Source organism: Pezoporus flaviventris, unplaced genomic scaffold, assembly GCF_033815535.1.
Source record: "Pezoporus flaviventris isolate CSIRO_AGI_PZ_B2104156 unplaced genomic scaffold, CSIRO_AGI_Pfla_v1 ptg000013l, whole genome shotgun sequence".
Lineage (NCBI taxonomy): Eukaryota > Metazoa > Chordata > Aves > Psittaciformes > Psittacidae > Pezoporus > Pezoporus flaviventris.
The window spans coordinates 39,079,669-39,095,742 of record NW_026892561.1 but is presented as its reverse complement, the minus strand read 5'-3'; the positions used below and the strand labels follow the sequence as shown (position 1 = coordinate 39,095,742).

The following is a 16,074-nucleotide window of genomic DNA, read 5'->3' as shown; positions in this document are numbered from 1 at the left end:
CTTTTTGAAGGACTGTTACAATTGAGTTGGGTGTGGATATCATGTGAACAGGGAAAAGGACTTCATAAATTTTTGCTAACCCAAGGGTTGAGAAAAGTCAAACCTTTATCTTAAAAATAAAGGTAAACCAGGGAAGGTGAAAGAGACAACTTGGTGAAAAAGAAAAGCTGGTGAAGGAAGGAGAGACAAAATAAGACTGAAGAACTTATATCATCAGTTGTTTTTCCACACTTCTGCAAATATCACGCTTATGTAGCTTTTATTGCTTTGCTAACAGTGCTGTTCAAGGATTAGCCTTTCACCTTGAGTCCTTTTTCTTCATTCTCTTTAAATTTGGTCAACCTTCAGCTGGCAGCAATGGCTCCCTTTAGGATGTGAAATGGCTAACCTTTTTTACAGTGCAGTAGTAGCATCAGGGATAAGGGTCTAGCAAAGTTTTTGAGAGTGTTCTTCAAACTAATTCATAGTTTCTTGTGCTACAGATAAAAACTTTAATTTGGATTTCAGTCTTCAGTTGCTTTTAATATCTTTGTGATCTTTTCAAACTTGAATATCTTCTTTGGCACTGATACTTTCTTCCCTTGTTCCCCCTTTCTTTTATCATTCGTTAATTAATTTCCTTTTCTGTGTTATTTTGATTTCCAGTCAGGCATATATTATAAAGCACTAGGTTATATTTAGAAGGTACTGTACCTCTGGAATAAGAAATCTCATTATGCTTGTGGGATATTATCCTATTTCAAGTCAGTTGATATAACTTGTCCTATGCCTGCATAACGCCTGATATCATGGCAAAAGGTTATATCTTTTAGTGTTTGGATTGTTAGCCATAGTGAACTCTCTAGTTTCAAACACTTATCAAATAAAATACCAATAGTTTCTTAATGTCCACCTGCCTTTGCTGTAGCACACCAGAGGCAAACAACTACGTGGCAAAGTATCATGTAAAACATTAGCTGGAAAACACTTCTGGGTATTCTTTACTGCTTCTGACACCAGAATTTCAAGCCCTGCCCAGTCCTCATAAGGATGATGTTACTTGGAGTCTGTCAAATTTGGGATCCTTTGAGGCCTGAAACAATATTTATTCTTCTGTACCACAGACCTGTTTTTTGTAAGGGAATGATGTTGACCAGTGACACTGAATTAGGTGGGAAAACCTTGACTGTGCTCTGACACTGGGGGGAGGGAGAAAAAAAAAGTTTCATTTGTGAGCCAAATTACTGCTGTTGCATGTATAATGCAGCAGAACTTATGCAGCGCTTGTTGCCTCCTCTGGTGTGGAGAGGGAAGACTGCCCAAAGCAAGGGTGTGACGGTGTGGGAGGAAGCCAATGTAGTTGTTAAAAGTGGGAAAGCTGGAAGGGTGTAGTTGGAAACATGAAGAATGTGGGGTTTTCCTGTGGAATTCCATGGAACTATGAGACAGTCTTGGCTGGTGTTCTTTCTTAGCAGTGCAGCTTCTGATGGTGCCAGGGGACTGTTCAGAACACAGCCCAAGCTGGAGACAGAGACTTGAAATACCCTGGGTTAACTGTAAGAAAGTCCCTGTGCTTTTCATACGGAGAAGACAAACCTGGGCTATTGACTGACACAATAGAGCTGAAAGACATTGTTTTGCTTTTTGAAGAATTTGTCTGTGCTTCTTAATACACGCCAGGATGTCCAGTAGGTTGTTTAAAATTGAAAGTATGACTTACACCACTGTTGAAGCAAATATTGGCTTGGTTGATGTTCATCACTGCAGTAGGCCATCCTATTCCTTTAGTCATTTGAAAGGGATGAATTAAGAGAAAGACAAGTACTGCAGTAGCAGACAAATTTTTCTTTCATACTGTTCCGGCACTTGTACTCCAGTATGGGATTATGATGTAAAAAAAGTATATGCAACAAAAACCAACCAAACAAAAACTGAACAAAAAAGCCCCAAACAACAAAAAAAACCCAAACACCAACAAACAAACCAGTATGCAAGAAAAAACATGTTCAGGTGTTTTGCTTGAATCTTCTAAAGAGGAATATCTACCATAAAAACTAATCACTGAGCTAAAGGACAGAGGGGATTTCATGATCTTAAAATTGACTGATACTGAAATTTTGGCCACTGGAATTCTGGATATTGGAAAATTGACAGATAGGCTGTAGGCTAAACTAACATTAGGAAATTTGGATCAACTGAATAATTTTCAAGTTCTGAAAGACTGTTTATAAAATAAAAATATTGACAAGTCTTTTATAGCTCACTGAGCAGAACTCATATCTGTTGGGATTATATTGCCAGAGATGAGTTTGCTTGTGTTATTTAAAATGCTCGGAACTGGTTTGCTTTAAGATGTTGTAAAGGGCTATTTTACATTTTGCTATAAGGAAGTAGGGGAAAACATCTTTGTCATTAGAAGCAGTTTCCAATCTCTAAAGTGGGCATTTGGGGTATCCTTTTTGTTCTCTGGAGTACATAATTAATATTTGTATTCCAACAATTCTCAATCTCTGTGAAAACAAAGGATTTTGAAAACCTATGTGTAATGCTCATGTGCATCTAAAACAAACTTACATATATTGCTGCATTCGTGTTGTACCCAAACGTACATGGCAATTGGGGCGTTCCAGGCCCAGCATTATTTGCTGACTGATAGTATAAAACAGACCAGCTTTCAAAAGGAAAGAATGATTTGTACAGACTCTCAGCCCAGCAAGGCACATGAGTAAGTTCCTAGGTAGAAAGGGTGTGAACTGCTCTTGTGGCTTCAGTGAAATTAGTTTAGTTCCTTAAGTTATGTACAATGTTGATCAGTTTGTTGAAGATAGTCCTAATGTGGTTAATATGAACAAGTTTGAGCTCTTAACACAGCGACATAAGTGTTTGCTTACAATGGCTCCTGCTTTCAGTGAGGTTAAAGAATGTTGCACTTCTCTGTGAAAGTTATCATAGCTACCTGACATTTCTAGTACAGCATCTTTTTTGGACTGGCTCTGTGTATAGCCAGGATTCATTTTGCTGCTTCCAACTTTAGCCAAATATTCTCTGCAGTTCAGTATGACATTTCAGTTATTACTTCAGAAACCTGAAAGGTTTAGCAATATTGCAGATTTCCATCTTTCCTAACATTTTGGCCTTCATACCGAGGATGCAGTCACTACGTTTTGACAACATATTTTACATTTCATTTTCCGTGCAGTGTTTTATTAGATTAACTCAGATAGGAAGAATGGCTTCACATTTATCATGAGTGACTTGCACATTCAGTCAAACACTGTGTGATATTGAGTAGTTTAAATCTCCAGTGTATGAACTGTAAATTAACATTAAAGGCCTCTCTTAACATCCATTACTCTGTTTAAACAGTCATGCAGAATTATTAGTTACATGTAATTTCTTCTTGAATACAAATATATCATCTGTTCTAATGCTGTCTTAGCTCTTGATCTGCATGTCATGAAGAGAATATCCTAAAATTAAGAAATGGCAGGTCTGAATACTGAAATGGATAATTGAGACGTATTGCCATTTAGTACAAGTTTCAAGTTTGCTTGCAACTCAAGTTACCAAATTTACTAAGAGGTAATGATACTCTCTTTGGTGAGCATGGTCCAAGAGGCTAAATAACCATCCTGCTGGGACTATTGATTCAGTGCTTTGATAGTCTTAGCATAAAAATCTGACCTGTGAAGATGTTAAGGATGCACTCTTCTGTTGCAAGGGATGACTTTCTTTACTCAGTGAAGTAGCCCTTTTAGGCAACCAGGTACAACAGTGTGGAGAGTATTCACTACAGACTTTTTTCTTTTGATAAACAGACAATTTCAGACTCCAGAGCTCTCCATTTATCACATTGCCTAAGTGTGAGCATCTTGGACGTAGGCACGATAAATAAATCAGCAAAAAACCCACAGAGTATGCTACAGGATGCATTTCAGAGTGGAATCAAAAAGCAGAACTGTTGGTGAAGAGCTCGTCATTTCCAGTTCATGTAGCAGCTGTGAAAAACATCTTAGCATCTTCATAATACTGCAGCAGTTTATCGATTTGCACTATAAGTACTAGGATTTCTGCTTCCTAAGGAGCTTAGGAAGCCCAGTGACATGCACTCAATACTTCTGAAGATTGAAATGGGAAACTATGGCTACTGAAATCTGTACTGTTAGCACCCATCCATAATACTTTCTTACTGTTTTTCTACATACTCACCTCACTGCAGTGTGTCTCTACCTGCTTCTCCTGCTTCCTGTTACCTTTGCTGACTCTTACTGCATGCTTTGAGGTGCACAGTGCTATACAGTAAAACCTTACCTCCTCATCCCTTCTTGCAACCTGCTGTGCGTATTTTTCCAACCTCATGTAGCTAAACAAGGCAAATTAGGGAGCTGGAAATTCATTAGTTCTTTTCAGAACTTGTGATCATGCCTGAATATTACTTGTTTTAAGCTACATGGGGATTAAGGTCGTTTGAAGTTACTTGATTAGTGTTTAGGGACAATTAAATGCCAGTTTAAGCTTCTGATCTTTTGTAACAGCATATAGAACTCCAGCATTCAAATTTATGCTTAAAACAGCTGTTATAGAGTCATATTTAACCAGAAATTAATTAGCCTAGAAAAAAAAATGACTAAAATGTGATTATATTTAAGTTTGTATTTCAGTTTCCATCTGTGGCGAAATCAAAACCTATTCAGCCTTATGATCATTCATGGAGATGGCTTAATTTTTATTCTTACAGATTTCAAATTTCTTGCTTATTGTCTTTATATATTAAAAATGACCTTGTTTTAAAATTCGTCATGTTTTAACTTTCTTAGTAGGACCATTATCATGCACAACTAGTTGAAACTTCTGCAGTGAAAAAAGGCACATGCTCTAGTAACAGAAGCGTGGCTTTGTCCCTGTATTTGCACTGCTTATCTGATCTGTGCAAAAGCTGATCTGTGTTAATGCTTAATAATAGCATATGGCAGCTGGCTGTATGTAATGGTTGAACAGTTGTTACAATTAATACATTTATACCTAAGATATCCTTGTTTTTCTATATCTAATGCTCACTGTACCCATCACTAGTGTGATACTGAGTGCCCTGCATAGATAGAGAGATAGACAAGCATCCACGAAGCAGTCTCGGATATAGCTGTTTTGCAGAAATATTTGATGAGAAACAACTCTCCTCAAGCAATAAAACCTGAAGCAGTTGACTGCTTAAATTGAAGTATACATTTGAAGTGATCTTAAAAAAACAATAAAACTTTTCCCAGCATGTAAGCTTTGTGTGCTGTGAGGCGGTCATGCCAAATGCCTTTTGGAATAACTGCTGTATAAATAGTGGTCATGCCCATTCTGTGCAGCAATAAAAGGGTGTCTGTTGCTGATTATGTAGACATGAATGTCTTCTACTATCAATATTCACTTTGTGGCAGTCTGGTGCAACCCTAGATAAATTAGGCTGTAAGGTGCTTTTAGAAAGCAAATGTTGGTCTGTCAGGAAAAGTCTATGCTTTAAGCTTGAATGAGCTTAACCTGTCAAGACTGAGGTGCCTGCAATGCATGTTTTAAATATTTTTAGTTCACATACTCATTGGACAAAGAATCTTCTGCTTCTTCCTTATAACTGTAATAGCTACTGTATTAGTAGCTCTCTGTGGATCTGCTCAGGAACAGCTGTAAAAGTGCTGTCATCATGGCAGCATGAAGATGTTAGGAAGATCTTTGTTCCAGCTGACTAAAGTCTACAAGTAACATTCAGAGGTCTGTGTGAGGGGCATGATACAGTCAAGCACTAAGACAAGACTGTAAAGAATTTAGTGGGCTGGTAATGCCTACATCTTCTTATCAAAACCTGCTGCAGTTGAAAAGCTTGCGTCTTGTTGTAGGTACAGGGATGATGATAAACCCTTACCTGGGGGGAGCAGGTATTTAGTTGGTATAATTTAATTTCTCTTTGAGTTTTGTGCTTAGTACATTTTCTAGCTTCATGTTCACATAACAGCATCCCTTATTTTTTTGTTTTAGTTTTATTTCTTGTGATTAACATTACACTATTTATGCTAATGAATTCATCTGGGGTTGATGTGCAGTGTGTTCAAGCTGGAGTTTGTACCCTCCTAATCCTAGGTCTCCTTCATGAATATCTTCCTTGCCTGTAGCCTGGGTAGAACCTGTTCTGTCCCACACTGGCGTGTGAGCAGACGATTCATAGTTTTCAGTCAATTCATCATTATTTATGATATAATCTGTGTCATCATCCTTCAGTTGATCCTGCATTCAAACAAAGAAAAAATCAGTGGAAGGAAGACTCTTGAGGAGGAATTTTGTTAAAGCTTAAATGGAGAACAATTCTAAAGCAATTCCACTTTCATCTCATTATTTGATTATTTTTTCAGGTATTAATTTACCACCTTGATGTTGATTTAAAACAAACAATTGCTTACCATATTCTGTTTTCCAGCAGTGTTGAGAAACATAATCTACCCTTCAGATCTTAAAGATATAATTTCAGTCCTAAAATATCATTCATGCAGCCAATTCTTTAAGCCCCTGACTGAATTATTTTCAACATGTCACTCATGTTTGAATCTCTTGCAGTATTACTGGCCATTCTTGAAAATGCAGCAGTGTACCTTCTGAGACCTCTTATCCATTACCCTGAAGAGATTGTGTAATGATGAGCCTTGAAAGTAATAGGCTTTGGAAAAGGGAGTTTACCAAAGTGTTCTGTTGAGGATGTCAGGGTTTGGATTATACCTTAAATAAAATTAAGCAAAGTGGGTACTTACCTCATATGCACTGGGGCTGGTCAGAAGCCTGGCAACAGGATTGCACCATTCAGGTAATGTCGTTGTAAGTGGTGGACCAGCATGGGTTAAGATAGGTTTTAGGTATCTATAAAGTTTGTTAAAGAATATTTCTTATAGAAATATTGTTACTAACATGTTTTTCTAGTACACAAAGAAATCCCTTTTTAAATAAGGGAATCATCTAACTGAATGGAAACAGAAAATACCATCTCTTTATCCATCCGTTACTGCAGACCTTCACCTGTCATCAGAGTTGTCTAATGTTTTTCAGTAACAACAAACCAACCCACACACCAAACCAAGCAAAAAAACCACTCCTCATCCTGCTCAAAACCAAACCCCCAACCACAAAATAAACCCCCAAATATTTTGATGCTCAAAGTGTGTTACATTCTGAGGGCTGTTGGAATGGCTGATGGGGATGTGTTGTGGAATACTAAATGCAGTAGGAAGTGGAAGAGAGGAAATGTGTACTAGATTATCCTGTTTACTATTATCATCTATTGTTTGCTGTAAGTGTTTAACAGGAAACAAGATGCAACTGTATCAGTTGCTTTATGTAAGAACAGTAGCAAACACTTTCTGAAACATACTCAGCCTTTTGTAAAATCAATGCATTTTTCTTCAGTAGGCAAAGAATATTTTGGCTAATAAGTTTATCGCTGGGAGTGTGTATAAGTTATGCACAACACTGGCTTTTCCACATTCAATGTATTTATTTTACATATCATACGTCAATGCTTCTTTCTATAAAATTATGTTACTATGTTAGGAACAGGCTTTAAGCTATTGTCTTGCACCTATCTTTCCAATATTTTAATCCAAAGGTGCTTTATTGAGATAAAAGAAAAACCTGCTCATCTTGAACAATTATATCATCCTCATATCTGGCAATAACCACTTTCCCATGAGTCCCTCAAGTTGACTTATCTTCTCTGCTACTTTTACTTGCAAAATAATTTTCCGTGTTCTTAGGAAGCAAGTCTGTCAGCTGTTTTTGCTGTTAAGGAAAATTTGCTTTATTGATTGCTGTCCTGCTTTCTCTCCCCTGCTCCTTTCTCTTGCTTGCTTTCTTGTGCTTTCTCCCTCACACTTTCTCTATGCCTCCTTAAAGAAGGAGGGAACAAATGTAAAACAGCAGTGGTTAGAGCTCTGTATCAATATTGTAGAAATACTGAGTAACTAACAGTGAGTCTTAACCGTTCCTGTGTCTCCTTTTCTTTATTGGTTGTTTATGGTATCACTGTTTTACTCAAAGTACAAATTCTGTATTCTGAGAAATGCTATGTAAAATATATATCCTTATGATCTTGGTTACAGATTGAAAGGCTTAACAACTTGCTCTGCTATCCTCTATGCTATAGCCATGTAAGTTCTATAGTATCTGGTGTGGTTCTACAGTATTTGTGCATTTTTTATTTTTTATTTTTAACTGAATCTGTCAGAAAATTGTACCTTTGTCCAAGGTCTCATACTGAGTTAGTGTGAATTAAAAAAAATATTGTAATACTTTAATTTAAATTCTTATCAGCGTGATGATCAGGGTGGAATCTCATTAAGTCAAATTGTAATTAGGAAGTTTAGATCCTCTTGCTTCTGAAAGAATAAAATCAAACCAAAAAAATCCTTTTCTGATCAACTCCCAATTTTATTTGAAATCTCTGAAGGGCCAAACAGTTAAGAACTGTTATTAAAAGCTATATGTGAAAGCTGTCATAATTGTTTTCAGCATTTCAGAAAAACATACTTTCATTTCTGGTTTTGTAATTAGGAGCCTAATTTCGGATTTTTAATCTTTGGAAATATTGTCTTTTTTAGTACAAACAACCTGGATTGTTTGAACTGAGTTGTCAGACCCAGCCTGAAAAATACAGGCTTGTAATGGAAGTTTTGTATGATTATACTGAATTCCATCTGCTCTGTTCTTTTATTCTCTTAGAACAACTAACTGAAGATGAATATTCCTCTCACACTTCCTCCTTTACCCTGATGATCACGGGGATAGGTCTTAAGCTAAGCTGCCTTTTAACTTTGTAGTGAGCTTTTCCACCTCATAGTAAAAATTGGAGTCCTGTTTTCTTGCATTCTTGCACGGAGGACAGCACTAGATCAGGTAGGAATAAGGTGTGCATTCTGAAACAGGCAGTCTACTTAGCCACCACAGTAGTCTTCAGATTTTTTGAGACACCACTACTTTTAGTGCACCTGGTGTGCTTAATTTGTTGCCATATGTGTACGCTAGTGTTCTTGAGTGATGGCTTTATTTTGGGCTGCAGTAGGTCCTCCAATTCCCCTCTTCCTGCACGTACTCTAACACATTCATCGTGTGTTGTCCATGCTTCTGCTTTGAGGCCTCTTGGGATGCAGTTTAAAGTGAAGACAGTTTTCTTGTGCTTGTTGTGATGCTTCTGATTCTGCAATGAATTATTTATCTCTTCATTCCTTACTTAACTAGCTACTATTCAGCCTGCTAAAGGGACTTAAATTCCGCTGTCCTATTTTTCATTGTTTTAATAACCTATGCCTTACATGTTTTCTCCTTATTGTTGACACAGTTGCTTTATGGTATTACAGGTATAATCACATCATTCAGTGCAGCATGAAAGAGGAATCCTAATCCATGTGCAGTGCTGGCATTTCTAAAGTATATCGGACTTGGGTCTATAGCATTTTAAGGCTGGCAAGAAGTCTTATCACACTCCAGCTGCTCTGGTTGCATCTCCCAGCATCTCCATGGAGAAATTATTTAAATAGTGTAATATAAAAAGGTAAATTTTACATTAAGGCTGCTTTAAAAATTGGAGGAAAATAAGTATAAACCTCAGCATAACTCATAAATTACTGCTGCAGTAAACTCATGCCTTCCTAAGTCATGGATAGGGAAAAGATAGCAGGAATATATTTCATCAGTCATCCCACTTCTAGATTTGCACTTCAGGCTTCCATCGGCCAAGCAGCCCATCTGCATAGCTCAGCTTCTACACTAATAATATAATATAATATTATATATAGTAATATACTGTGTTAAGCATTAATATTATAAAGGTGGTATCTTCCAGTTGTGGCTTAAGCTCAGACAGTAACTAAGTACCATGCAGCTGCTTACTTTGCCCTTTCTCCCAGTGGGATGGGGAAGAGAACTGGAAAATAGGTAAAACCCTGTGGGTCGAGATGAGAACAGTTTTTAATAAGTGTGAAATTAAAATATAGAAATAGAAAGGAAGCAATAAATCCTGACACCTTCCCCCTTCCTCCCCCAAAAGACCCAATCCAAAATAACAAACCCCTAACAAACAAAAAAAACCCAGAACACAGGTGATGCACAATACAATTGCTCACTACCCACTGACCAACACCAAGCCAGACTCAAGCAGTTATCAGTCCTTCCTGGCTAACTCCCTGCAATTTTATATACTGGGCATGATATGCTCTGGGATGGAATATCCCTTTGGCTAGTTTGGGTCAACTAGCCTGTCTCTGCTGCCTCCTGGCTTCCTTTGCTCCTCCTCACTGACAGAGCATGAGAGGCTGAAAAGTCTTTGGTCAGGGTAGGTGCTACTTAGCAAAAACTAAAACATCTCTGTAATATCAACATTATTCTCAGACTAAAGCAAGAAGCAGCATTGTACCAGCTAAGAGGAAAATGAACTCTATCCCAGTCAAAACCAGGATGCTTCTAGGTTGGGAAACTGAATTCAAGATGCCTGTATATGCACATGTAAGAATTTTAGTCAGTTTGCAGTACTGGCATATTAGTGTGCCTTACTTTCTTAATCAAATAACAATTTTCCCATTGATTCACCATATCTGCAGTCTTCCACTGCCAGTTCACGTGCCGAGAAATGTTTATTCTGAGTCCTCTCATTGATATTTGAACATCCCTTTGTCCAGGCAGATTGTCTTCCCTTGCCACTAGCTAGGCCCCTCTCCCATCCTGTCTCACTGACATCAGACTCAACACATAAATCTGCCTACCCCTTCCATGTACAGCTTCAATCTCTTTTGGGTTTGACTCCATATGATGTCCTCTTCTCTCCTGCCCAGCAATAAGCAAAGAAGGCAATGCCATTGTAGACAAGACAGTTGGTAAGTGTCTGAGCAACGTAACTTAGCTGAATCACAGGCAAGTTGTCTGATGGGGCTGATGAGGCTGAGCAATTCATAGAGGGGCTGTGAGAGGGTACAGCATGTTCAATAGCAACAGGACCTTCAGAATCTAGCTCTTGAAAATCAGTGTGTTTTTTTTTTCTTAAGTGTACAAATAGCCAATTTTTCAAAGTTTCACAGTGTGATCTAGTTTAGGCTAAATGGCAAAAGGCATCTCCAGGGTTGAATATGAGGCTTTTCCTCTAAGTGCAATGTGTTTAGCAATAATCCAATTGTCTGAAACCTCTGTGGTGGAAACTTTCCAGGCTTTTCAAGTATTGGGTAATATTGGTGAGAAACACTACTGCCAATAGCCATATTGCCGAACATTTAGGATTTCCATTATGCAGGAAATTTTGAGATTTCAAAATAGTTTTTGTGTCATGTCAGAACGGAAAAAATTGGAATCTCAAAATTTCTGTTCTTATAGCCAATAAGCATCAATTACTGCACTGTTGGTAAAAATCGGTATTTATCCTTTTGATAAAATGGCACTAGCATGTTCAAACAGAAAAAAAAAATCTGGCAGAAACATCGTTGTTATTTTGAGTCAGACCTAAAGGAGGTTCACTTTTCTTCCGTTGGAGGAACTGATTCCCAATCCAGCTGTGCCTCTGCTGAAGAGTATAATAGTAAGAGAAATAACTTGCAGCTGAGGGGATGGGGACAGACAAAACCCAATGACAAATACCTCACAAAAACAACAACAACAAAAACAACCAAAAGCAAACATCTGCCACACGCCCCACCAAAGCAGACAGTGTGGTCACTGTTAGAAATATGTATAGCAGTTCTGCTTCAACTCAGAGCCCTGTATTGGCGGAGGAGGTGTTTGCCTTTTGCCTCATTGCATAATGGAGGCTCTGTAACTCAAGGTAATCCCATCCTCCCTTCCTGCCAATATGCTCATGCTATTATATTTACTGTTACATATAGTGGGTTTTTCCAGGGACTATATTCCTATTTCAAACTGTGCTATAAATACACTTTTGTTAAAAATACGTTATTTAATATTCTATTGCTAGGTGTGATGTTTCTGCTGTAGGCATAAGAGGTACATTTCACCATTCCCAGGATCCTTTGTGAAATTTTTCTTAAGATTTCTTGAGGTTTACAGCCTTTTATTTTAAAGTGTCCCTTTCATGAGTATTTTTATTTAAGTCTGAGTCTGTTTTTTTTTTTTTTATGAGTTTCATATTACTCTTTGTATGCAAGAAAAGTATCAAAGAAAAGATGTCACTTCTATTTGTCTCTTAAAGAGAATTATTATGGTATTAGCTATGTGATAGTCTAAAGAGCAAACACTTCCATTTTATCATCTGGCTAAGTCTTGCACGTGGCTGACCCCTGCTAACAGCTGAGATTATTCAGTGACTTTATACAACAGCTTGTGTGCATGACTGAGCTGGTAAGGCACAGAGACATCTCCAGGTTTTAAGTGCATGCACAGCAGAATAAAAATGCCCCCAAAAGGAGATTATTTTCAAGGGGACTCTCTTCCTGACTTGCACAAGAGAGGGTGTTATTTTTTCATATACCATGGAATTTTGTTCAGAAGGTGGGGAGTGATCAGTGTAGACTAGTTGAAGAGTGCAGGCATGGTTATATTAGATTTGGTAGAATAACAGGTATGCTATTGTAAGTACCATAACATCTAAAGTCACTTAACATATAAATATAATCTAATCTGTCCTATGGAGAAAGCTGAGAAGATATTACTGAATCTGGTATAAATGATATTTTGACTTGCAGTTGTTACTAGTAAATTCTGCTCTAGTTGCTTGTGGCTTTTTTCTCTTTTTATGGAGTCGATAAAAAGAAAAATCCTGCTACTGTATAACTTAAATACTAAACACCCAAGGGTAAATGGAATCATACTGTAGTCCTGCAAAGTCAAATCATCAGGTCTTCTTCCACTTCCCCTGTTTTTTAAAGATTCATTCTTTCTATGTTTGGCTTTCTCATGTCTGAGATTGGGGAGGGTGGATGAAAATCAGTGGTAATAAGAACAAGTTCAATGCATCCTTAGCAAAGCCTGTCTGTCAGATTCTTGAGCCAGATGTTATGTCAGACCCAAAAAATTAACTCTGGCTTTTATGTGGAATATGGCTAAAAATTTGCTGCTTTCAACTTTGAAACTGGAAGCATTGTAGAGATGTGGGCAAAATGGAGGAAGTTAAAAGAACTGATCTTGGTCAGATCTTTGTATACATAAGTAGCTGCAGAGAAGTGGCTTGTTCTCTAGTATGTTCTGAGTAAAATGTCTGGGGTATCTACAGACCATGGTCTTCTAGTTGTGAGCTCACTGATGCAGAGAGGAAAATTGAGATATCTTCCTGAAGTTATTTGAAGTCTATTATGTCCCAGATATAACACCTCCATGAAAAGAAAAAATCTGAGGCATAAATGGAGACTTGCTTATATAATTTGATGAGTGGTTAATGAAGATACTCTTGAAAATGGAAGTATAGGGGAAGCCAAAGGATAGAAGAATACTCACATAAGTTTCAAAATGAATATATGAACAGGCACTAATGTCAGACAAATTAATGTCAAAGAGCTTTGGAGGATGCAGGCTATGAGAGGCAGCTAAAGTGAAGAGGAAAATACCTCCCTGACAACAATTGTATAATAACAAGAAAATGACCATCCGCTGAACAAATAAAACCCCGACCAAAATGCAACCAACAACAACAACAAAAAAAATGCACCACCAGAGACACATAGGAGTCAATTACACACACAATGAAGACAGAAGACTGAGGTAGTAGTTGGCATTGATAACAGGCATGTGACTTTTCAGAAATATGTGTGTTGCTCAAGGTTGATATCACTTGTAGGGTTAATCTCCCCTATCTTCAGACAACTTATAGTAGGATATCTGAAAGAAATCTAGTCTCTGAGTCTTAATTGTTCATCAGTAAAGAGAAATGGCCAAATGCCAAGGCAGTTATTCTTATCTTGTGGTGCTGGAGTTGGAAGGAATTGAAACTGGGATGAGTTTATTTCCCTTTATTTTGATTATAGAAGAGGCTGAACAACTAGATAAGTCTTAAATGGCTAATAATTAAGTATCTAAAATTTGGTGAAATTAATCTAATTTCAGGACATAAGAAAGTAGGACCCCTGAAGAAAAATATAAGAAACCAAACACATCCTCCTCCATACCAGGGAAACTAGGAGTTTATGAAAGGCATCCACTTTCGTAATTAGGAAATACTGTATTAAATGTATCTAGAAGAAAAGAAGTTAAAAGATCATGTTAAACTAGGAGTGGATGAAAGGCATCCACTTTTGTAATTAGGGAATATTGTATTAAATGTATTTAGAAGAAAAAAAGTTAAAAGATCATGTTAACTTCTCTGTAATACTTATGGCATCAAAGCCAGCAACAGAAACAAGGACTTTAAAATAATTAAGCTTGTGAAAACCTGAATGACCATGGAGTTAATAAAAAGAAATTTCACCTCAGAAAAAACTTAAAGATTTCCTGGCATGTTTGAAGGCATAGAAAATTTTTGAGGACGTTGCAAAACTGGCCTACCCATAGGTTCGCAATAGGGTTTCTTTTCCTGCAGAAAATGAACTTCTGCATGTGCATGTGGTACATCTTTAGCGTGATTACAAAATTGGAGATGCCATTGGCATTAGTAAGCTAAAGTATTACATTAGAAAGGATGAACACTGGTGTGACCTGGCTGTGCATAGACCCTTAAGGCCTTTAAAAAAAGACTCTGATGCCAGCTGCCTGAGATGAGATCACTTTCAAGCTCTTCACATGAAGCGTGTTCATTGTATAAAACACTTCAGCCCTGGTACTGGCACAAAGAATGAATGTAGAAGAGCAAGGTAGGGATTTCTGCACTCCCTGTGGAAGATTGTTTCATGAGTGTCCTTGGCATCACCATCTGCCTGAGAAGCATTTCAGAAAACAGATGTGTGAAGAACAAGGACTGGCAGCAGTTATATACCTTGCTAATGACAGTCTAATACTAAGATGCAGGGATAGTAGACTTTAAAGATTAAATGCAATGAAGAACATGTACAAATAGTTTTTGATCAGATGAATTACTTCTATTGCATCACAGAGGAAGAGAAAAAAGTCTGATCCAAATAAAGTGAAAGCTATAAAGCTTTTAAAAACATTTCATCAGTAAATTATATCGGGTACAATGAACTTGCAGCTACTAAGACAGGTGCTGAGAATTGCAATGGTTGCAGCGTCTCTACTCTTGGAGAGGAGAACCAGGAGGATGGGGAAAGGAGTGGGTAGTGAGAAAGTAATGTGAACAGGACTTTCCAAACAAGAAGGGCATCATTTGGCTCAAACTAAAAATACTACAGGGAAAGCAAAGCAATAAAATGGCTGCTACAACTTTGTAAGTAACAGCTGGAGTAATATTCTTGCTGGTGACATGGACTGGGAGTTAAAGCCAGTGCACCAAAATTATACTAAAATAGGAAAATAATTTTCGGCATTTTTCAGAAAGTCAGATAGTTCATCATTACATAGGTACAGCTGCACAATAACAGTTAAAATAGTTCACAGATCTGTAGAGACTGTTTTTGACAAATCTACAACTTCTGCATTGCAAAGAATCAAAGGATGCTCTCAGTTATGGTGCATATGATCCCCTGTGAGAAAATCCTGTGAGGAATTACTGTTCGAAAATTTCATTGCAGGATGAGCTATGAAATTGGAGGAAGGCTTGGATAAACAATGTGCCTTCTGATGCTTTCAAAGATGCTAACAAAATCAAAGAAACAAAAGTGATAATTCACTGAATCTTTTATGAGAGAAAAATAAAAGGTCAGCTGTGTAAAAAATAACAGAACCTCTCTTCCTCTATTGGAAGACTATAGAATAAAGCGTAAATAAGAAGATGGGTGTCATGCCAGAAAGGAGAACAGTAGCTCTAAAGAAAATGAATTCTGAAAGGTTTTCTGAGGACTGGTTGGTACAGTAGTGAAGATAGACCAGAGAGCTGTATTCTTGGCCCAGTATGAGTGTACAAACAGATATGGGTATCCCTATAGAACACAAAAGCAGGGAGCCAAGGTGACTTGTGCTGGGTGAAGCCCATGACAAAGCTGCCAGCAGCAGGGTAACATATATAATGTGTTCATGAAAATATATTCTTGCTGA

At 37.5% G+C, this 16,074-nt stretch overlaps 1 protein-coding gene across 1 annotated transcript in view; it reads right to left on the bottom strand.

The window, feature by feature from the left end:
- Positions 1–3,167: 3,167 nt before the first annotated feature.
- SLC9A9 (solute carrier family 9 member A9) overlaps positions 3,168–16,074 on the bottom strand; it is a 195,756-nt gene continuing 182,849 nt past the window's right edge. Inside the window, exons 15-16 of the mRNA XM_061452903.1 lie at positions 6,762–6,867; positions 3,168–6,243 (exon numbers count right to left, since the gene is read on the bottom strand). Of these exons, the coding sequence (XP_061308887.1) occupies positions 6,028–6,243; positions 6,762–6,867 (322 nt within the window). The 3' untranslated portion in view covers positions 3,168–6,027. The remainder of the gene's footprint in view (positions 6,244–6,761; positions 6,868–16,074) is intronic.